Source organism: Colletes latitarsis, chromosome 11, assembly GCF_051014445.1.
Source record: "Colletes latitarsis isolate SP2378_abdomen chromosome 11, iyColLati1, whole genome shotgun sequence".
NCBI classification, from domain to species: Eukaryota; Metazoa; Arthropoda; class Insecta; order Hymenoptera; family Colletidae; genus Colletes; species Colletes latitarsis.
The window spans coordinates 9723347-9748405 of NC_135144.1; the positions used below are offsets into that span (position 1 = coordinate 9723347).

The 25059-nt window shown below is 35.1% G+C and overlaps 2 protein-coding genes across 9 annotated transcripts; both read right to left on the bottom strand.

The window, feature by feature from the left end:
* Window positions 1–2100: 2100 nt before the first annotated feature.
* On the bottom strand, window positions 2101–14394 carry Chico (insulin receptor substrate 1 chico). Of its 6 annotated transcripts, XM_076778808.1 has the most exons (11): window positions 11743–14394; window positions 10599–10744; window positions 10213–10501; window positions 9733–9828; window positions 8735–9040; window positions 7666–8075; window positions 6952–7373; window positions 6681–6761; window positions 6347–6593; window positions 5867–6107; window positions 2101–5203 (listed from the first exon to the last, which is right to left on the bottom strand). In XM_076778808.1, exons 1-11 carry the CDS (start codon window positions 12125–12127, stop codon window positions 4251–4253), a joined length of 3576 nt encoding a protein of 1191 aa, XP_076634923.1. In that variant the 5' UTR covers window positions 12128–14394; the 3' UTR covers window positions 2101–4250. The 6 variants fall into 6 exon arrangements, with proteins under 6 accessions (XP_076634923.1, XP_076634922.1, XP_076634921.1 ...); XM_076778807.1 differs by having other exon boundaries at window positions 6347–6761; window positions 6952–7370; XM_076778806.1 differs by having other exon boundaries at window positions 6347–6761; window positions 11743–14393.
* Window positions 14395–15105: 711 nt separating this feature from the next.
* On the bottom strand, window positions 15106–22066 carry Ago3 (Argonaute 3). Of its 3 annotated transcripts, none has more exons than XM_076778812.1 (12): window positions 21817–22066; window positions 20226–20619; window positions 19763–19945; window positions 18986–19184; window positions 18610–18923; window positions 18269–18530; window positions 17829–18182; window positions 17513–17763; window positions 17295–17445; window positions 17020–17220; window positions 16763–16954; window positions 15106–16689 (listed from the first exon to the last, which is right to left on the bottom strand). In XM_076778812.1, the coding sequence occupies exons 2-12, from the start codon at window positions 20582–20584 to the stop codon at window positions 16360–16362; spliced, it is 2796 nt and encodes a 931-aa protein (XP_076634927.1). In that variant the 5' UTR covers window positions 20585–20619; window positions 21817–22066; the 3' UTR covers window positions 15106–16359. The 3 variants fall into 3 exon arrangements, with proteins under 3 accessions (XP_076634927.1, XP_076634929.1, XP_076634930.1); XM_076778814.1 differs by having other exon boundaries at window positions 21813–22066; XM_076778815.1 differs by having other exon boundaries at window positions 20226–20600; window positions 21958–21974.
* Window positions 22067–25059: the final 2993 nt, after the last annotated feature.

Sequence of the window (25059 nt, forward strand, 5' to 3'; positions counted from 1 at the left end):
TGGTGTAAGGGTTAAAAAGGCAATCGAAGGGAAATTTCAAGATGCAAGAAAAATCTGTTTCAGGAACGGCTCGCGATTAGGGAGCGTTCAGGAGGCATTGATGCGTATACCTGTGCCGTAACAAGAGCACAGCGTAAACGGTACAAAGGCCATGCCTGTACAGAAGCGAGTGTCTATACAAGGGTGCAACAATGGATGCTCGCGATACGGTGCAATTTTACGAGGAGTAAGGTCGACCCGCTGCTCTTCCCTCAGCCCCAGCTCATGATTTAGGGTATGTTTACCTGCAGTTAAGTACCTTGACTCGTCCGTGACGGCGAGGACGGGCCAATTTAGCACAAATAAGGGAAACGCCGTAGGGAGGCTACTCCAAACGCATAGAATCCTAACAGTTTCTGTAAACATGCACGTTCATCCCCCTTTTCGCCCTGCTGGCACGTAATCCGCACGACATTCACGGCAGAGCACCGTGAATAGAGTTTATTCGTGACTTTTGCCTCCATCGGTGTTTGGATGGTGTACACGCGTCGAGCAGAGGTCCCAGATTATGTGATTTTAGGGGCACGGTTCCTGAGCCAGATTGTAGCGTTAATGAGAAATGAAAAAGGAGGGTAGTTGGTAATAAGTAGAATGCAAGAACTTTACTTTTGATCGATCGAGGTCGATTTAGATGTGCAGCGGTGGTTCTTAACCTCTTTAAGTCGTGTCACAGTTTCAAACAGTGGTTTTGTAAGTATTGGAACGCGTTCTCCTAAAAAACAAGAAAATTTCGATGTCAGAGATAAGTGATATTTTTAAAACGATACAAGAAAAAGTATACCTACATCTATAGTTAGATTCGAAGTTTGTAAAACATATTTCCAAGCAATGTTCATCATGTCGTGAGAATAAAAGCTGCTTTTGAATTATTTAATTTAAAAAAATTATCTACTCAAATGACAGACGTGTTTTTGAAATTATAAATAACTAAGTTTCTGTAGGAGAATGATGTAAATGTAATCAGATGGGTTTGGAAACAGTCTTGAAAAGAACGCTATAGAAATGATCTACGAAAGTGTTATAATTTTCCATATTGTAGAATTCCAAACCATAGAACCTCTTTTCTTTCGTTACTGGTCGCCTCAAGTTCGAGACCACACTGAGAAATAGCGGTAACAAATGAGAAATAGTGAAAGCAAGCGAGAAATAGGATCTGTACGAGCAATTCCAGGTAGTGATAGAAATAACAACGTAATAACTCGAAGTACAACACTGTATTACGCGAAACGGTGAAAAAATATCCACGATTCGCAGAATTTTATGAATCGCAGTGTGGCTATCTCCGTATAGACAGCTGCTTTAACCTTATCAATTGCAACGTTTAAACATCGACTTTTTTGCTACACCCTTTATTTTCATGCTTCCCTAATAACCTCTATACTCACGATTTTAATGGAAAATCTTTTCGTCATTTTCTTGTGTACATTATTCATTCATCTTATACTGAGGTAACATATCTATTTGAATTGAATTAATCCGAGGATTTTAACAACCATATCGATTATTAGTATCAAATATAATTGAAGAAATCTTGTACTGTTTTTATTATATTGGGATCACGAATGAAAATCTAGCATAAGCAAATAAAAATAACAATGTGTATGATATAGTTAATAAATTTACAATAAATCATGTTTACCATAAAGCGTTTAATATTCTGATTTGTATGCTTTGTTATTAAATTAATTTAATTTACCAATTGCGTATAATTTAGAAATTATCGTGTTTTATTATTAATATAATTATTAATTTAGGAATTATATATACGAATTATAAATAGGCAGAAATCATGCATGATACTTAATTTGAACTTACGAATTAAGTTTTTTTTTTTAGAGAATTTTTTAAGTTTTTCCAATCAAACATAAATACTGATTTTGAATGCAAAAATGAAATTTAATATCTTATTTGGCATTAAAATTCGCACTAATGTAAATTACTCATAATATCGATACATTTATACGGCTCATTGATACTGTTCTCGAATATTCGATTAATCCGAGAATTTCGTAAGATACGATATTAAACCTACGTTCACAAAATAATAAAATCATCCAAATATTTAATTTGTAAAAGAGTCTATATTTACATGTTAATATTTTAAATCAAACAAAACTCCTTTTACCGAGAAACTAAAAATTATACAACGCGATCTATTTCAAGTGGACGGACATTTTGTTAATCTGCAACAAAAAATGATTTCACCTATACTTCAAATGAAATAAAACTTACTTTAGCTAGTGTCAGTCAAAATAATAATCTTAAATCTGACAATGTACAATTACAACAACATTATTATACAGCGATGCAAATTAATCCTCCGTAGACAACTTGGGGCTCATTCAGGATACAGATAAATTTCCATTTTTCCCCGACATTCTTTCGTGTTTTCATTTTTATTGAAAAAAGTTTTAAACATTTTAAACGTTTTAACAGTTTGCATTTTTAAACATTGCTAAGTATCACAGAATATTTTCAGTTTGTTTCAAAACCTAGGACAATACAAAATCAGGCGGAAGAATAAAAGATCCAGGTTGCCTATCGTGTTTGAAAGAAATATGGTTGTCCACGGAGGGTTAACATGCCATTTCTCAAAAAACCTTCAGAGAAGAAGGAATTATTTTATAAGGAATATATGTATAATGAAGAACAGCAATACATACTGCTTTATTCATCATTAATATACTTATTAATGCTATATATATACATATACATATGCATACACACATACACGCTCATATATATATATATACATACGCATATACATATACATATAGCATTATTTAGACAATGCATATGTATATACACGATATGATATAATTTATAACTGAACTATCTTAAACTGTATGCGAGGAGAAGTATGTCATAAAATCGAACCCATAAAACGTGGTAGTATTAAGAAATATTTTCTCTTCTACCTTCAGTAACATCGTAAGACTGGTTACATTTATTTTTACACAACCAATCATCTCTCTTTCTTTCTTTCTTTTTCTCTCTTTTTCTCTCTTTCTGGTTGTACCATCTTTTACAGAATACCCTGTAAATGCGTGTGTATTTGTATGTGACATGTCAGTGCGCGAGCGCGCGCGCACCTAAGATGTATGTACGTGTAAACGAATCTGACAGTAATTTCGGCAATTCATAATTTATACGAAAAAGCGTGATAACACATAACTATACTTCACTTCGAGAGCCGTCTGTTCTGAATACGAGTTCCGTGAGTTGTATCGATCCAACATTGGCGCCCAACACATAGCCCCTCCCGTGAAGAAACAATGCTACCCTCGTGTACTCGGAATTAGTACTCATGTTTCTGGTAGTGTATCGTTCCACGTTTCGATCGATCTCTACTCAAATTTTCTAAAATTAACATGATTAATAATACCAGTTACGATAATCGCTATAACGTCTAAAAAATACATTTAAAATAGCCGATAAATACTATTCAATTTTTCCCTCGAATCGAAAACATTTTGCGCTTACTAATCATAAGAATACTTCACGATAACATTCGATCAATAAAAACAACTTAAACGAGATAAAATTTCAAATTCGCAGACAATATCGATAAATCTTATCAAAACATTTCGCTTAAAAAAGAAAAAAAAAAGTAAACGAACGTCACGAACATCAAAAGTTCAAAAACTCGCAACACCTTTGTACACAATTTTACAACGGAGTCGTTTCATGCGGATAAAAGAGAAACAATATCCGATACAGTGTTAACCAGAAGTATAGGCACTAATCTTGTCTTCGGGAAGTCAGGACTACGTAACTGATAAAACGATCACGACTCAAGGTTAGGATAAAAAGAATTCACTATTTACAGTTCGTATCCGACACCCTGCTAATTCATTAATCCGACTCTGCCAATGTTAGACCGATCAAATGCCCTATCTGTTCATTATTACCGTCGAGAACGGGCACAACGAGCCAATCCGAGCACCTCACGATACGCAACGCGCGTATTACACCGACACAACTACTATCCGTGAGAGATGAGCAAAATTCTTGTCCAGATAAAAATTTTGACTAACAAATAAAAGGCAAACAACCACCAATTAATTACTTGTTCGATACCCGTCAACCTATATTTTTCATTGAACGAATAAAAGCTTATCCAAATACATCACCGTACAGAGATTTTATCCGTCGTCTATTATTCCAATAAAATTTTGCCCACCTCTGCTGACCGCATCCAAGATGGCGTTTTAATTTTGCTTAAGTTTTTCGAAATCGATTTCGGCGTAATTAAAGCTTTCTTGCGACACCGGCGAAACTGGCGCCGTGCTCCCAACCTCGGGAAGATCAAGACTAGCGTAGTGCAAAATTGTCGCGCCGGATTGTAGCTTGTCGTAACTCTCGTTCTCTAACGGGCTTGGCGTGGCTGTAGGCGTAGGCGTTGGTGTCTCGTCCGACAATTTCGGAGACGACGGTTGCTTTTCGAGGGTTGGACTTTCAACGGTTGCCTTAAATCCAGATAGCGTGGGACTGGTATTAGGAGACGCGGTTACCAAACGTGGTTTCGACAAGTTCAAGTCGGCGAACCTCTTCGTTACAGTGTTCAATATATGATCTTGCGAGGCCAACAAGTTCGATATCACTTGATTTACTTGATTATCCGTTCCTGCAGGACTAGCCGGTCTATCGCTGCCTACTTTAGACGAAGTATTGTTCGCTTCCGTCGCTGAAACGGAACTATTCGCCGTGTTCACCCTGCTCGTGGGTTCCACGATCGCGCACTCGTTAACTTTGGAAGTCACATTTAACTCTGATGATCCGGCGTTATTTTTTTGATGAATGAAAGATTTCTCGGGAGACTGAGGACTGTTTAAAGAGAAGGGGAAGATAGTCGCCGAGGAACCTGTCGGAGTTGCCTGTGGAGGCGAGGCGGGAGTACTCGACAAACTTTCTGATTCCGGACTTCCGTTTAGGGGTAAGAAACTAGGCGCTTTTAGAGGTTTGTTGCCGGCTTGGATCGCGATCGGTTGAGAACGCAACTTCTCCTTTCGGCTACCCGTCCGCGTTGTTTTACGGTTATTTCGATTACTCATATTCATATTTATGTAGTCTTGTTCTAAGATTGTTCTCGATTTAAAGTTCATCTCGACATAGTCGACGGGTGGACGCCGTGGAAGATCGACTGGTGCCGTTCTCGTGACCCCTGAAATGTAAATAACCACTATACGTTAATAAAAAGAACAATGATTAAAAAAATAAATGCTAAAAATCAATTCGTCAATTTATATGTTTCAGGATTATAAAGATATGCTATACGATTATTTACAATATCCTCGCACGTTTACGTTTAAATATAGTTACTATTTACGATTATTATCGTGCCTATGAAAAACATATGAATCATAAGTGTGTGAAAAAAATTAAAGGAGTGGCTGTTTTACAATAAAATGTTAAAATTGACTTAATATTAGCTATCGATGGTGGTTTGAAGAAAGGATTGTAACTTTATTCTATATACAAAATTGTAAATATACTGATAAATACAATTTTTTAGTATACACAAGTGATGCAATTTACACATATCATATCTCTTGCACGGTTGACGATAAAAAAAAAACGCAAAGTAGAGAATATATTTGACTGATATAACAATATCTATCTTTCTATGACCCAATGATTTTATTCATTCAGTTTGAAAATATGACAAATAGAGAGGTTTAAAAATCGCGTCCAAATAAAAGAATTAATATATCGAAAACAATTAGTTCATAAATTAAGACTTGTTTGGTTTTTTTCTACAAGTTTTATTTAACCAACTAAATTTATACTTAAAAATATACTGAATAATTTCGAACAAATATCTCACCTGGTGGTCCGTTTGATTGGACGCATTCTTCTTGCATAGGCGACGAAATTTGCTTAGGACTCGTGTCGGAGTGGGACCAATCCTCCATTACACCATGCATTCTCATGTAAGGCCCTTCTGCTTCTTCCACTGGCTTCAAAGTAGTAAACTCGGGTTTATGTGTGGGGGCAGAAGACGATACATGTATATGACTATGATTTTGATTGGCAGTGATTGTATTATTATTGTTATTACGATTGATCTGAAAAATTAAAATACAAAATTCATTATTTAACTATTATTTATGCACAACACTGATAATTACATATATTCAGCTGAACTGTATCTCATAAGAAACGTTCACGAACATGTAAATTCAGGAAACTTTGAAACATAGCGTGCAAGCAATGTAGTTAATTTGTAACATAAAATCATTTTTCATTGGATATACCGTTTGATATATCCTGTTTGATAATATAATAATTTTAAATTCACAAGTACCTTATTAATGCGACACATATCGACGTACGGGGCAGTGGTCGATGAAGGCGGTTGTCCTGGAGACATATCAACATAGGAACTGGTGTCGGTGGCAGTAGAGTATGAATGCGATTGAGAGTGTGACTGCGAATAAGACGAAGGCGATGAATGAAGTGTTGTAGAAATACTGGGTTTCGTAAAGTCCAATTCCATTAGATCTTCCATGCGCTCGGAAGTTATGGAACAACCAGAGTTGTGCCCCCAAGAACTGGATAGCAATGGTGCCGAGTTTGATTTGTTAGAACTCGAGTTCTCAGAACCAGCTGGCAAAGGTGCAGTGATTACGTTCACTAACCTTCCGATCTCAGGTTTTTTGGACCTACTGCCTACAGAGAACGCTCGTACCCTGCTGGCTTCCTGTTGAGTAATGTCCAACCTATCCAAAAACAAACAAAAAAAATAGAAATACATAATTACTTAACATACCTTTGTCTAATTTTATATACAGAATAAGGCATCTAACTCTGTGAAAGAACAAAGAAAACAGAAAACTAAGGTGGTAAATTTTAATTTCTATTCCAATATTTTCCATTGCTACCTTCTAACATTTATCATGAAAGTCGTACCTATTTTTACGATGCCTGTTTGTAGGTTCTGGTCGAGATCCAATGGAATAAGCTCTCGTCGGTCTGGATTGTAAATCTTCTCCAGGCGGCAGAAAACTGGTCACTTTATCCAAATGATATTCAGAAAACCGTAAGTCGGTGCTAGGTGTACCGGAAGTAACAGAACAACTACTGCCACCATGCTGCGACATATCGTCAGAGAAATGGCCGTTGTGACTATGCGAAGGATCCATATCGACATATCCGTTGTGTCCAACGGGTGCCATAGGTACGTAACCCTCTGGTAAAGTATTGGTTTCTTCAACGAGCGATGACGCCCGCGAATGCGAGTGCCCTGTCCCTGAACTCATTGGCATGTAGGCTCCACCACCACGTCCAGGACTTGATTCATAAGGACTGTACATATCTATATAGGAACTCTGCTGCACATACAATAAACAACAGGCGTTAAGTTCATCGCCTTATCACTGTTAGTAGACAAAATTTAACCCTCTATTATAGGGGTTAGCAAATTTATAGAAGATGAAGAACAAAGTTCATATTATTTTGCGTATCAACAACATAAAAAATATAATTGCACATAGATTTATTGAGACATCACGGTAGAAGATTGAACTTCCGACTTCAGATTAATAAACGAAAAATAAAAGTCACGTACAATTGATTTCTTTCATTGTCCCTTTCTCGACTATTTGAGGAATACTAATTACTTACCTGGGAAGGAGAATGTGACTTGAAATTTGGCGAATATTTGTGATGCGAGTGTGATATGGACCACAGAGCATAATCGTCGCCATTCTCCTCCAAAATGACAGGCTCGTCAGGCGTCAAAGAATGTCCATATCTGGATACCGTGCCCTCCTCTAATACGTTTTCGCCACCATCGTCCATTGAAAGAGATGAGCCCGCTGAATCCGTGGAGCAAGCCCCGGAAGCAGGACTGATAGGCATCGAACTGATCGGTGGCGAATAGGAAAGGCCTCTCACATACATAGAATGCGGTCTCAGGATGTGAGACACAAAGTGAGTATTTCGAGAATGACTCAATACCGATGCAGGATGGCTCTCGCTGGTGGTACGAGCCCTCGACGGTAGGCTGTCGCATCTGTCGCGCCCGTTTGCACCTAAAAATATTACGGTCAGAAACATCGTTGTGGAACACCAAACCCAGGCAACAAAATTTGAAAAACATCCATCTTCCCAGCATAGCAGCGGTTAGTTCGTTTGCATATCCAAATGATTCCATATAGATATCTGTATATATTTATGCATATTCATGTAATACAATTTGTTATTCGTTTAAACATATATTTTAAATCAAGCAATGAAATAGTGATCAAAGAGATGATTCGAAAACGGCGGGGAAAAATCAGGCGGAATATAATCGTTGCGCAGGACGTTGCAAAACAATCAAGGAAGAATGTGTCGCATTCGGAGTGAACAGAGGTAACGACGATAAAACGTTACTCGAAAGGAATGCTGCACGAAATATTCCATTGACCGGTTTGCGCAATGAAGAAACGGAAGAAACAAAAGGAAGCGTAACTTCGTTACGAAGTCAAGTGCAACTGATCGCATGCGAGTAGAAGCTTGCATATCTACGGCAATCGCGACGATCTCGCAACACACCGTAATTATATGACGCAACCTTTAAGTCCGACAAGACGAATGAAGATATAGAGAAGGGGTAACAGAAAACAGGACACAGCGAGGCAGAGACACTTAAAGAGAAACAAAGAATATCTCTTGCTGACTTATCGTATGACGAAATAAAAATACATACAGCGTAAAACTGATCTTTTAGATGATTGCATTTGATTGATAATAACGGCAGCTAAGGGCAGCGACAGGGTTCTCTGATGGGATATTGTCGCGGTTGTGGTTGTGGTGGTCACGGTAGCGGTCGTAGTGATGGTGATAGTGGTGCTAGTTGTTGTTGTAGTTGTACTTGTTGTTGTGACATGAACGGATTGGGAATTATTGACGGAATGGGGATGACTCGCTACCGAATGACGACGTCTAGTAGTAGTGGCACAGTTGGTATTAGTCGAGGCAATCCCAGCAGTTCCAGCCCCGGTACCAGCAACGACTGCAAACCACACAGCTCTCACTGTCGTACAACTACTTTCTTTTCCGTTTAGTTTTCAGAAAGTTTAATCGACTCGATGTTTGATAATAATAATGATTCGATGAAAGTTTTTATAAAAGTAATGATTATTTTATACGAATTTTATGAAGTATGGATGGATTTTACCTATCAGACAATATTATTGATCAATTTTTAAAGTAATCAACGATTCTTTGTTGCAAAGTATACGATTCAAATTTGTTTTTATCCTACTCGATCTCGTTAATGTATATATACGTCTACTAATGTTTGCTAATGTGAAGTTGAAACATATTGTGCAATACTAGGAACTCGCCTACGAGCTCGCGACGATAATCGATAAAATGTCGTCAATTTTGTTACAATACTATACAAGTATAAAGATAGTGTAAATCTTATCTAATTGTTATATTCTTCTGTATAGAGTGAAATATATATTTTATAATACAACAAAAGCATTAGTTAATTAAATTTTGATAGTTGATATGAAAGAAATTTTGTTAAGAAAGTTTATCTAAAAATGAAAGTTTCTTCTATGATAAATGGACAATTTGTAATAATTGTTTTTTGATATTATGCGTAAATGTCCTAAATTGTAATCGCTGTTAACACCTTTCGATACCCGCGTGTCATGAAAAGAAAAAAGCATACAACTACAATGACAGAAAACAGACCCACGACTGTATTGCAAGAAGAGGTACTCTGAGTCTGATTAGAATTCTCCTGCTCCTGCAGTGGATCCACGTGCTCCTCGTGCGTCTTGTGTTCCTCTGTAATACCCGCAACCCATTTGTGTTATTCTAAAGCTGATTTTTCAGTTGTACATATCGTGTTTCAGTTGATATTTTAAAGCATATAATATAGCATAGTTATGGTACGGTGTAAAAAAACTTGTATCTTGGACAACTTACACATGGATTAAAAAGGAATTCGTAAGAGGGTAATTCCTATATTAAGGTGCTTCTGCATAAAACATTGAGTGTTCAACAAAAACTAAACGCTAGAATATCATAAACACATAATAAACTTATTTACATAACTGAAAATGTAGTTCTGTGATCAATGATAGCGAGAAGAAATTGTAATAAACCATAACTTATATTGCATTGAGATATACAAAGAAACAAATAAACTGTTTAATAATTAAAACTTACCCAATGGTGAAAAATTATGGAACTTTGGCCCAGCATGGCGACGTTGTAAGACAAAGATTGGCTTGCTGGCCTCGGTTGCAGAAGAACTACGTTTTCTTTGACGTGGTTCCACATCGTCTTTACTGTTACTAGAATTACTCATAGCATTCATAATAGCAGCATGCATATTATGTGTTATGTTACTATCTTCAGCTTCCATCCACAATTCTCCACCACCAGTGATCGCGGAACGACCTACTTCCATGTAGAAGATACGACTCATGTGGCCACATCGTCTGATGCAATTCAGCTATGAAATAAAAATATTTCATTAATTCAATTTTTTTAATTTAATAGACTATTTCACAAATCTCAGACAATGTTATTTATTAAGATAGCGATCTTACAGGAAACTCAATAGTATCTGAATTATCCTTCGTTCCTATTTTCACCAGACTTAATGTGCGATCAGTTAAACATAGCCTATAGGGACCATGAATATTCTTTCGTTCGCCTAGTCCTTTTTTCTGCATTGTAACTTGCCATACATGTTCTGAAATAAAATATTATATCTCACTATAATTGATAATATATAACATAGTACTATGAAAACAATTACATTTGTTCTCCATAATACAATTATAATGTTCATTCTAAAAGAATGTCTTACAAATACTTATTGTACTACTTTGCATGTGTATAATCAATAAATTTTAAAAAATTTTGATGTAAGTCATTTTATCTGCTAATCATAGAGTCAGAAATAAAATAATTGTTTAATATAATTATATAATAATATGTATATGTAACAAAAACTATGGAAAGTAAATTATGTATCGTTCAATGTACGATTTATTTAGTTATTTGTAATTAACTTTACATAAAATGTTGCTGTATTCTTTGGTTTCTTTGTCTTTAATGGACTTTATGTATTTGTTTAAACTGTTCTTATGTTAAGAAACAATTTTGGAGTTTTATTTTTTTCTAATCTGATGAATTTTATGTGAAAAAAATGTTATTATAATCTTTACTGTTACTTTTATAAATCTGTTGTATACTGCATATTTTAATGTTTTTTTATTATGTCTGTTGGGCAATAGTCGCTATTAAGAATATTTATTATTTTTGTCTTCTCAAAAATATGCATGTGAAAGTTTAATAGCTAACTTTTTATTATTGTTATAGAGTATGGTTTTACACCAACACAAAAATTGGGCACACTTCAAAAAATACTCTATATCCTAAAAATTAAATCGGGATTATAACCTAAACAAGAAATGCACGAGAAAATGTCCTTTTCAATTTGTCAAAGCAAGCATAAATTCTTATTTTGATCCTCGGTCTCTTTATTCTGCGCTGCGAAATTATAGACAATGACGCATTTGAAATACAGGTAAATAACTGGCCCGAAACATCAAAACATCGGAGTTTAGTACCGTATTTACGAACACCGTGTTCACCTACCGAAAATATCGAAGAATTTTTTACGCGCAAAACGTTTCGTCTCCAATATGCGATCTAATTCTAATTCAAACCGTAATAGCGCATTACCAAATATAGGCCGAGGTTGCTCTCCATCGGCCACATCTCCACTCTGAAGTAAAAGCATCGCCTTCAGCCATTCGTCCAGTTCCTTTTCGCTTTCGAGAATCAAGCAGAAGCATTCGTCTTTCGTGTACAACGCGATAACGTGCTTGTGTTTAGTGTCCACGCGTTTATTGATATTGAAGCAGCTGTCCAGCATGATGCTACGTTTCGGCAGCTGTCTGTTCTCGAACTTCTTTTTACTATCGTAATATTCGAGGCAAGCGGGGTATCCTGGCGCCTCGCCTCGCAGGACGAAGAATTTCTTCTTTTGGGTCTTCAGTTTCTTTACATGGCCGTAGCGAACAACGGGACCTCCTGAAGGGGAGACTAAACCCCTGCCCGAAGACATCGCCGCGGTGACGGTCAAAAAGGCCGTCGTTGCGAAGAATCTTGCTAGTCCTCTAATGACACGTTCTTTTGTACCATTTACATGGTACGAAGCGATCGTGAATAATCAATTCGTCGTGTGCATCTTGTACCAAAACATGCTATTCTGGATAGTTCATCGTAGCAGAATGCGTAATCCCACCCACGTTGTCGAAGAAGCTCGAACAGGGAAACACTTCCGTCCTCGACGATTATTGCACGGAGAATACGACTGGAAGATACGATTTGGTGTAACCACGTTTCACCGTTCTCGCGCACATAACGAAATTCGAATAAAAAAAAAATAATACCGTTCCCTTAAAACTCATGTAATCGTATTGTATTGTTTTTCTCCGCGCAACGTGTCCGCCGTTCTGCTTTTATCGCGAAAAGGTCGTCGTCGATATCGTTGTACTCGAAGCACGCTAACGGTGGAAGCACGTGTCGGGGGTAAATAAGCAATAACACGCCACCACGGTGCATGTGCACTCAACGTGTACTAAGGGCGTCGCATAGATCGGTCTTTCCGATGCAGCTCGGACAAAGGTACATTATCGACTGACCACGTTTTCCGAGGTTAGGGAATTAAGAGACTGCTAATCCTACGATGAAAACCGAAAACCCTTCGTGACGGATTCTTGGAAAACACGGATCGTATACATGGACAGCTTTCTGCGATGGCCGTTCTCCGTAGCTCCGGGTTCCACCTGTCACGCGTTTTCGTCTAATTTCGCCCGCCACGATTCGTAGCTCTGATATCCCAGGGCGGATTGCGCGCAGCTTAAGGTCAAAAATATTTACCACCATTCACGCGTTTTCACATTTGTCTGAACGTCTTTTTATCAGAAAACCGTTTAAACCTCCGAGAATTGTTTTTCTGGGCTATAAGGCTCGTGCACCTGTTTATCGCGTCGAATAACACAATTTACTGCGTGGTCTACAATGGTGGCGCGTATACATACACAGGCGGCGGCCACATATAAAGAAACGGTTGTATACACGATGATACAAGAGAGAGAGATAGACACACGCGGGCGTGTTCACGTGTACACAACACACGCGGAAGCATGCGCGCGCGCGCGCACTTCTGGCTGCTGGCTTGTTTGCTCGTTTGCGAGTATGTTTAGAGGAAATACGTGGAGAGGTAGAGAAAAAGAGAGAGGGACAGACAACGTACACGCAGGTGGGTGGTTGAACCCCTGTTATCGTTGGTTGGCGCGGTATAAAGGCGGCCTGCTTCGGGTAAATAGGCTATTGTCAAGGGCAGGACGATTTTTTCATGCGCAATAGTAGGCACATCAAAACACGGTAACATTCCAGGTCGATGCGAGGAACACGCACTATTCTTCCCACACCCCTTGTATATCGAACACTTTGCAGAAGAAAACACATAAATAGAGTTCACAGTGCCGTTAACAACATTACGGCAACGTGCACGCCTTCCGTTGTACGCGAACTCCCGATCGAACACACGCGAAATCTGTTCACGGTAATCACATCTGCCCGAGGTGAAAAATTTGGGTCTCCTTTCGTACCCACCATCCCTCTCTTCCCCCTTCCGCCCGCGTGCGAGCGACAAATACCGCGTCACTTGTGATCACGAACCTGTGGCTTGACTATTTTTCCGGATAGCCAAGTCAAAGATCACCCGATTCCGTGGTTCCTTCCGCCCACGTCAACGTTCACGAACGACACGCACGTATCTTGAACTTTTCTCCGTCGCACGCATAGACAGCTAAATAGGCGCTCATGTCCATCTTGTAAAGGTCATGTGTATGGTAAGCTCCGCAGTTGTAAACAAGATGTACGCAGGCGCTAACCGCTCGAATGGCGGCGACTCGATACGCGATACGCCACGACTGTAAATACACGAACGTACGTACGTATTTACGTACATACACATGCGGTTGTCTCCTTTGCAGTGGCGTAACTATCGTGTCGACTAAACACCGCAATGCGGTGGATCCTCCCGGAGGTCATTCAAGTTGCGCTACATCCTTCTAAGAAACGTAAGTTATCGATGATCAGAGCTGGTTAAAATGTGCCTTTTAAATAGTTGATAATAAATGCGTTGTGTTATCGCCATGTCTGATCCATTATAATTTTAACAAAATACTACGATTAAATTTCTGAGAAAGTATCCAGGAACACTATTTTTTTGTTGTGTTCCTTTGAGAATATAAATTCGATTTTATTTAAACTAGTTTATTTGAAATAAACATAACTAGACCCAGATACTATTTTAAATAACAGTCGCCAAATAGAATACGACTAAAATAACATTTTAAAAATAACATGAAAACTTAAGAAATAAAATAGAAAAAAAAAAGTAGGTTCAGCCTGATTCCAATTTTTGTACACTCAAAGGTGGTAGATTTCGTAACTTTGTAATAATTTAAATTATATACACTTCGAGTCTGTAAGAAAATACGTATGTAGTTTCACTATTAAGTTGCAAGAAAGAATTGCACAATCAAATGCAAGCATATGATTTGAGCAACAGTTTGTGAACCTGATACTTTTCTTTGTATTTCCTCTACTTTATTTTTACTAATAAAGAACTTTATTAGATTACTCAAATAAAACTATATTATTTGTTAAATTTTCGTGTTGTAGTTGAAATATTATTCTATTTGTATTCACTTTAATATACACTTTTTAAAATAATATTTTTAATACTACTATTTCAAATTTTACCCAGCTTTGATTTTTAGGTTATTTTAGCCTTGTTTTCATCAAGATAAAATATTTGAAATATTTTACGTACTTCACGATTGGTAATAAAATATTCAGTTGGCACTTTGGCAATGTTAACCATAGTAAAATATTTTTGTTTCATTTTAACTAGAATACAATTATTTTGATTTCTTAAGTTTTCATGTTACATTCGAGATACTAGTTCATTTGTATGTGTTTTAGCATTTATTATTTAAAATATATTACAATTGTATTGCTGGTATATCAAGATTAAATTTCGATAAATTTTAATCGTAAATGAAACTGTGTACGAATTCAAAGGTCATTTTATTTTTATGGTTACAAGAAATTTAATATACTATCGGTAACAGTAATGCATTTATCTATGCATCGATCAATGAATGACTTAACACAACTGTAAGAAATACATATTAACACAATTGAAAACATGCGCGGCACTTAGATCGTTTCAATTTTCAACCATTATAATATTTAGTACGCCACTGCTTCCTTTAATGTCTCACACTGACATAAGGCGTTGTAATATAGAGACGTGCGCTTGCACGAACATATATGCGTGCTTTTAAGTCAAGGTGGACGACTATGGATACACGCATTTTGTTCGCGTCGTTCTAGGTATTGGATCCTCATCGGCAGGGTCGTTTGTAAACACATTCGTAATCACATAAATAAATTCCACTACACTAATCGGTCATACTAATCGTTTTTAACAGTGTTGCTAAAAATATAATTTCTAATAGTGATTCGTAATGTTATATAACATTAAAATGAAACATAATTGTGGTTAAATTTACATTAAATCAAAAGACAAGCATGGCCGTTAAACTTATTTGTGTAATTCAATGGTCCTGTTATATGTAGATTAAGGTGAAGTACGCGTTTGATAAAGCCGCTAAAATATTAGATATTCATACGCAAGGTCCAGAGTTCGTACTCGACCAACGTTTCTCTGTATGTGATTCACACCGTTCGTTTAAGAGTTTCAATTTTAATAATTGTTAGAAATGTATAAAATATTTATCTTTTATTTAAAAGAAAAAAAAAATGCATAGAGTTTATGCATATACAAATAAAATATTTAAATTTATGTTCAACGAAAATTATTTACGTTTATGCAAATTTAAGGTTTTTATTAAAAAATATTAATTACAAAAATAATAGTATTTATTAACTTAATGGAACATTCTTTTTGTGTACTTAGCATGATTTCTTAAGATAGTAGTTGTATAATTTATTTATTATTTAAATAAAATACTATGAACTTAAAAAATATCTGAATAAAAAAAAAATGTATTAATTTTTTGTAATACTGTTTGACAAATGTATTCGAAACTGAATTAATGATGAAGATATGTATATAAACATAACAATTCTATTGTAACTAATCAATTCAATAAATATCTAATGTGTATTGTATGTACTATCTTTGGTATTAACTATATGATATGTACATTTACAACTTTTTAATAAGATCAATTAGTCATGGATAGTAATACCTTATAAGTAATACAATGTATCAAAAAGTGATTGATGAGGCTCCAATTGTAAATTTTGTCCAACAAGAGAAACCAGTTTATGCGCATATTGACAAGGAGCTGGAACTTTTATAGTACCAGGCCAATTATAATACAAGTGACAAAGCTTGTATGTCAATCGTTGTATATGTTCAGCTTTCATATTTTTATTATCATAGATAACAATATAGCGTGTTGGTGACACTGTACCCATTCGTATATTCTGGGACACCAAAAAGAAATCATAAAGATCAGATTTTATTATACTGGAATCCACGATTGTTCCTGGTGGCGGATTTATCAGGCCTTGTTGCTAAGTGTACATAAATAAATTAGCATGATTAAATAGTATGACATATTAAATTTTTTTTTTTTTTCAAACTTACAGATTTTGCAAATATTCGTGTATTAATACGTTTTTGAACTACTATAACAGTTAAAGTTGGCTGATAACTTGATTCTATATTTTTAAACGTTGCTAACAACTGTTTCACTTCATATTTGGTAACAGTTTCTAGTTGGCCATCGCCAACACCATCCCGGTACACAATAATACGATCTGGGTACCGTTTATTGTGCTGTAATAAATAATGTAATGATATTGCAGAATTCTAATACATATACAATATTAATCATTAGTTACCTTGTAGTAAGCTTTTATTGCTGAAATTAAGCAGATCTGTAGCATATCGACTAATTCTTGATGTCGACCTTGTAGACAAATTTTACTGTGCCAAGTTGTCAGTAGTCTATCTAAACTTGCTACGAAACCTGCGACGCTTCCTTTCATTTGTTGACCAACACCTGCATGATACACATCTATCCCACATATCATGCAATTTTCCTAATACATTGAAATTTAGTATTCATATCTATTTTTTGTAAATGAAATTAAAGTTATAAGTATTTATATCATACCATTGGTATGGCCAATGCCCAAAGTGCCCCGCCTAATTTACAGCTAATTTGCAAAGCAATTTTTTCCGTTACACTTTTCAACTTGTCAGCACGACTAATAGTTCTAGACATAACTACTTGAGATGGTACAGGCATTTCTACGCAGCACACTCTGAGATATAAATAACGTAATTACAATAGGAAATAATAATTTCAAAATGTACAAAATAGCGATCTACCTCTTTACAGCATTGTATCTGTCAGTTCGATTTGTAGGAAAAATAATGATCACTAAACTCAGTGCCTTGTTAATGTTTCTACGTAATTCTTGTATGTATGTCTCAATTCTATCATTGTTTAAACAAATATTGTTTGGATCCTTAACAGATAGACCCATAGCTTTTGACACATTTCTGAACATACCAATAAATTCCTGTGTACATCTTGTATCTTTTTGACAGTATAAGATGCACCACTGATTTAAATTAGGCTAAAAATGAAAAAAATACAATTAAAATGTGATGTTACCAAATTATACACACATAAAGTACTTACAGTTCGTAATATAGCATTTCTGCACATTGCAGAACTCCATTCGGCAGGTTTGTGAGATGGAGGTGTAAATTTTCTATTATTTCCGAATATAATTTCTTCGGGTTCGAGAAGTCTTCCTGCGAAATCGACTAAATCAGTTTCCAATTGTAAGCCCCACTCAGCTAATATTTGTCGTGATATTTCGTTATTTTGTATCTCTTGGATAAAATGTCTAAATACATCGCGGCGAGCATTTGGTGACATTTTAGTTATTACATCCAGGTCCTTCATTACTCTAAAGTCCGAACGGATACTATCAGTAAGACTTGCTATATAACATAACTCAGGAACTAATAGTACCAATTGTTCCTGTGTCTATATTTAAAATTTACATAATTAAAGCGATTAATGTTTAAATTTTCTATTCATACGTACAGTTGTGTACTGTAAAAATTACTCACTTCGCCAGTTTTTAATTTAGTTTTAGCGCAATTAACTAGAAGTGGCTGGTTTTGGTCTTTTATTTGTAAGTTCCAGTGCTGTTTATAATAATCTAATAAAGATATTTCGTTATCTCCTTTTTGAAACGTACATGTTGGATTTTTTTCCCATGCAACATCATCAATGCGATAAGTTTTATTATTGTATCTCGTGAAAACAGATAAACCGATTAATTCTTTCATTACCATGTTTTGATAATTTGGTTTATTCGCAAATTTAATCCTATATCATGGTGGTTTGTAATAATATTAGATTCATTTTATAATAGCTGGTACTTAACAAAATTATTTGTGAATCTTACATTAGATCACGCACTGTTTCTGTTCGCATGACACGATGCTTTGCATCTATACATAACTTTAGGCCTCCTTCGTATTCATTGACAGCCGTAACATAACCGGGCCACACTTCCAATTTGTGTTGTGGCACCGATTGTATACCCTTTGGGTTGAAACTGTGACGACCAATGCGAACTAAACTAAGGGCTCGCATAACACGACCAAGTAAAACATTGAAAAATGAAATGTTCTCAGTCATACTTTGCTCTTTCTTGTATATTACGGTAAGCGTTACAACTGATTGATCGATAGGATGCGTAGAGTGAAAAGTAGTTATCTAAAAATTGTATGTAATGTACATTTATGTACATATTTTCTGTTATTACTATTGTTACTTACATCGTCTTTTAATCTTTGAGGCAAATAAAGTGCAACACCATCAAATATTTTCGTTCGTCCAAGTACTTCTAACTGTTGATTGAGAAGTTTTGAACGAAGTGGCCTTGAATCTATGTCAGGATTAAATTTCACTTCGTAATTGAATAAACCTTTTCCACGCTCTAATTTGAGATTTATATAATTTGCGCTTAACTGAATCCTAAAAGTTTATTACTATTTTTTAATTCGTTCTATTACTATTTTGAAATAATCTAGCACAATGTTTCCAAACTGGAGCCTGTGTTCACTAAATTTTCCTATATTTATTGTCTACATTATTTTAATAAACAACATACCAAAAGTTTAAACAAACAAGAACTTTAATTATACACAGTTTCTTTTTAGAAAACCATTTAAAATATATTGAAAAAATAATAACTGAATTCTACTCTAGAGGGTTTATTAAAAGTATTTTATTATTGGGTGGGTTAGTAGAAAGATCTAGCAAATATAGTAGTGTCCACTTAAATGACCACGCTCGGGACCGGTCGCGGTCACTTAAGTGGGCATGGTTACTTCTCAGAATTCAACGGAGATAAGGAAAGAAGATAAGTGCGAATGAGGTACAACAGCTAGCACCTGAAACCATATATGTATACAATGTATCAATAACGACTAGCGTCAAGTTATGCTCGACACACTCGATGTTGGAAGCCGCTTGGCTTTTCTAAGAATTGGTGGGAATAACCGCAGACACTTAAGTGGGCACTACTGTATTATCCAGAAATATTAACTTACGGTTTTCCCCCAGTTCCTTTTCGGTTAATTGGTTCAGTTCTTTGATATGATGACTTAGAATCTTCAGCATATTTTTTACTAGAAGTTTCTTCTATTGTAATATCTGACAATTTACCTAATACTCCTGCATCATCACCAGATGATGCAGGGATGCTTGGCTGTTCAACGGGTTGTCCAACTGAACTGTAAAGATACATTACGATTATTTCGACGTAGAAAATTTTATGGAAATATAAGAAATATAAGCCACCTTAATTGTACGATGTGCTTTATATAATTATACAATGATGTACATATTTATTGCAGCAAGCTTTTCATTTAAGTATTATTAATTTTACTATTTGAACAGATAATATAAAATAAACTAAAAGTGATAATTTGATTAGGTTTAAGAAAGTGCATTATGAATTATTCTACTTGTCTTTTAGTATTAAAAAATTCAATTTATATTTTGAACGCATACCTTATAGTTTTAATTCGGCTAAGTAGAGATGCTCTACCTTGACCAACAGTTTGTACAGATGTAGGGCTTAATACTTCAGATTTCTTCATTTTCATTACATCCAACAGACTAGCTCTTCCCTTTGCCATTGGATAAGGGGTAACAACATCGACAGCAGAAGCGCTGGCTATTGACGAAGATGGAACTACAGCTGCGGCTGTGGCTGTGGCTGTGGCTGTGGCTGTGGCTGTGGCTGTGGCTATGGCTGCTGCTGCAGCTGCAGCTTGCGCTTCTGCTTCTGCTTTCTCTTTCTCTTTTAACATTTTTAAAAGGATAGTTCCTCTTCCCACGCCAATCTTTTTATTTTTTTCGTGTTCCATTTTTTATATTTCCTATCTAATTTTTATAGATGAACCTAATAAACAACAGTTAAAGCACAGTATAACGGCTAAGAATAATATTATTTGTTACATAATTTAAATAAATAAAAGTAATAAATATAAAGATTGCATTGTGCAATTGGAACTGGTTCTATGTAAAATTTGACGATAAATAGAAAAAGCTATAAAGGGAAAAGTTGAACAATACGTTAATCTCTATTTTTCATTCTGTGTATAAATGTATTAGGGTATAATATTTAAAAAATTAATATTTTGTAAAATATCATTTTTAAAGCTACTTTGTAAAAGATATTCCACATATTAATCATAAATACTTGCAAACATATAATACGCCAGCAATTAATAACATTCAGCCTTTTAAAGGCAATACCTCAAATAATCAACAAAATTTATTTATCATCACAGTAAATTAAAATTTAACTTATTAAAAATGTGATGTGTTAGAATATAGTGACACCCTAATGATTGTTCTTGAATACTTTTTTTCGCAAAATATTTAATGGAGTTGATATACGTAAAAATAGTATATTTGCATTTTTTAAGGGTTTCATTGCACTTATAAAAAGAGCAAATCCATAGAAAAATAGGCAATAGCCACTGCTATTTGTTGCCTTAGATACTTTCATAAAGATAAACTAATAAAAAAAGCTTACAGGTTAATGAAAGTTCAGTGTACTAAAAACTTGTTTAAAAGAATATCTTTTCTTATAACCATATTATCGTTTATATCTAATACAACATTTTTCATAATTATTATGCTGTGTGTTTACTAAAATTTATTGTGCAATGAGGATGTATACAATGTATATTTATTTTAGAAAATTTAAACAAAATTTGTACATTATGTATATTAAATAGTAAAAAAATCGGGACACGTGTATAGATGCCTGATTTATTCAATTATAAATTAATAGAAAACTAAATTTTTTATCTATTTGACGATAAACATAATGAAACTTCAATATTTTAAACATAAATAATATTCATCTAAATTATTTCATTTATAAATAATGAAATATAAATATGAAGGTTATTATCGGGTATCAGATATATTAAAATCTTTTTCTTAGAATCACACACCATAGGAATACTTGCATAAATAAAGCTTTCAGTTATATTTCTTAGATATTTATTTTTAAGATATCATTTAAGTATGTAGAAAGGAAGAACAATAAATTTGAGGAACGAGCATGAATTTGTTTGTTACTTACTTTAAAATATAATCTTCAAACAAAGAACTTACAAACTTGTCAAAAAACACAGACACATGGTTGCCCAAATAACTGATTCGATATAATTCTTCTACGAACGAAATGTTTATTTCTATCAAAATGGTCAGCAGATTTTGTCACTTTTTGTATCATGTTACAGCTGACACATAACAATTTATAAGTAATTAAAATTAAATATGCACATTTTCATATTAATACAAAGTAGATTAGAAATAAGGGATTTTTATTAATAGAATTTTAAAATATTCGTTATAAATTATACGATATTTAACTAAATTCTTTTTATTTAAGTATTTTAATATCACAATATCATTAAATAAGGAGAAAACTTAGAAAATAACAACAAATGGAATAGTCAAAGGTTAAGAAGAATTTACATTTATTTCATTAGTGATGGGGAATGTTTTATTATATATTGCGAATTTTCAAAGAACATTTTATAAAGCTCTGTGCGGAACATAAAATATAGCGGTAGTTAAGATTTTCAATTTGAATGAACAAGTGTTTTCTGTAACTTCTGCATATAATCATTGTTTTATTAAATGAAAAAGTAACAGCCATTAATAGAAACTAATCTAGGCGATAATTATCGCTTACATGAAAACGAAAAAATTCGACATTAGATTCATGAAAAGTGGGATCACATCTTACTTCTGAGGCACCCCACGATTGGCCCTGACACATGCTCTCTTTCTCCATTCTCCGAAGCAACCCGAAATAATTTCGTAGTAGTTCGTTATTTTCAACGCTAGATGGCGCTTATTTTCCGACCTCAAACCCCCTGGTGCTAAAACGCCCAAGTTTGTCGTGGAATAGTTCGTTACCTTTAACGCTAGATGGCACTTATTTTCCGACCTCGAACCCTCTGGTGCTAAAACGTCCAAGTTTGTCGTGGAATAGTTCGTTACCGTCAACGCTAGATGCCGCTTATTTCCCGACCTCAAACCCTCTGGTGCTAAAACGTCCAAGTACGTCGTGGAATAGTTCGTTACCTTCAACGCTAGATGGCGCTTCTTTCTCGACCTCTAACCCTCTGGTGTTAAAGCGCCCCAGTTTGTCGTGGAATAGTTCGTATCGTCCACGCTAAATGGATTTCTCGACAAACTTGCGAAAATTAGGTTTTTACGAGTTACTGTTGGTGAAGAAAATTTATATATTTATCTCACTTGTTTGATATTTATTCTTTTTTATTAATTAAAATAAAAGTTTGAGGTCAGTCTGTCACAAGCTCTCGACGTACAACCTCATATACATTTGTTGTTAATAAATTGTTCAATGTTTAATGTTTAATTAATGTCTCTATTTAATTTGGCACAAAGTCTGCCATAGAGTTAGGAAATAAGCGCCATCTAGCGTTGAAGGTAACGAACTATTTCACGACAAACTTGGGCGTTTTAGCACCAGGGGGTTTGAGGTCGGAAATAAGCGCCATCTAGCGTTGAAGTTAACGAACTATTCCACGACAAACTTGGGCGTTTCAGCACCAGAGGGTTTCAGGTCGGAAAATAAGCGCCATCTAGCGTTGAAAGTAACGAACTATTCCACGATAAACTTGGGTTTCTGCCGTAGATGACTGTGCAAATCATGTACCACCGATGGGTCACACTTTCTTTACTTATGCACAGGGAGCATCACGGAGAAACTAAACGGACATTGCAGTCACTTATGTAGTCACTACTGTAGTTATTATAATAATAATAAGCTTTAGACACTGTTTACTAATTAGATTGACGTACATATAGTCTCAAGTTAATGTGTATTATGCTTAACGCGATGTGAAACCATGTTCTTGTCGAAATAAACATGCAAACTACAAATATGTCTTTCTTTGTAAGCCTAAGATGTAAGATCTCTATTCGTTTAATAAATACAATGCAATATATTGCCTCGATATTTAATTATTTGAACCAACAAAACAGCATCAAAATACTATAATCTAGCTGAGCCACTGGCCATTGTTAAAATCATATGGGATTCCTTATGCAACGTGTAGAAGTCCTGATCAATTCTCATAATCCCAAAGGGACTAACGTACGATTGTCTCGCGGTTACTTTGTATTCTAAGGGATCTAATGACTCTTTCTAGCAACAAGTTATTAAAATGGGGATAACAAACATTCTGTGTATATAAATTCCAAGCGTATAAATTTATTTTAGTTCTAGGGAGGACGTATATATGTACAGTGCTTTACATTGTTATTATAATAATAACAAGATTTAGACACTATTCTTGTCAGAAGACACCGTTAACCTGTGGCATTAGGTTCGCGATGTCTTCTGACAGGAATATGACTGTTTCTAGGTAAGTTTGGGCCATTGGCGTTAATAGTGAAGCATTTACAAGTGATCTAAACTATTGAGTACTCTATTGTTGCATTAATAAATAAATTAAAGTTAGTTTTCGATCGTAAATAATTGGAACACCATCTAGTGCGAAAAAAGGTGAATTATTTCTCGACAAACTTGGGCGTTTTATCGTAGATGTCGTCTTGATATATATAGATATACAGTGAATTACATAGTTATAATATTAATAAGCTTTTGACACTGAGAAGACAAAGAAAACATTATAAAACACCTTAGGCTACAATAATTCCATAGGTCTCATTTAATGGGACTTTTTGTGTTATACGAACTGAAATACCAACCTCATAAAAAATCAATGATTTTAGAGCATCTTCTTCACTTAAATCGATGACTCCAAGAACTGTAGTCAACTCTCCTATTCAAATCGTTAATCATAACAAATGGAGAAAGTTTCAAAAAGAGTTATAAAAGCTGAAGTTACTTTTCATCGAATAATTACAATTTATCCAATGTTCTTTAAGATTATTGGTTAATGTCAGGTTTGCTTTATTGGTTAATGGTAATTGTTACTATGGATTACTTTTATCACAGACAAGATACACAAGTAGACATTACATCCGGAGACGAGGTATACAAGTAGCCCTTACATCTCATGGACTTTCGTGGTCCAATGTGATTGCTATACTGATCTGAAAATTCGAAGGTGACTTTAGCGCCCTCTTCCCATGAATGGCGGTCAGTTGAGAAACTATTCGCAATTTGAAAAAGCAAACACGAAAAGTTCTCGTTATTCGCAACTCTAAATGTAACTATGCAAATAATGCAAATTGCATCTGGAATCATCTCTCAATTTTCAAGTCAGTATGACAGTCAGTTTGGGCCACGAAAGTCCATAAGGCGTAAGGTCTGCTCGTA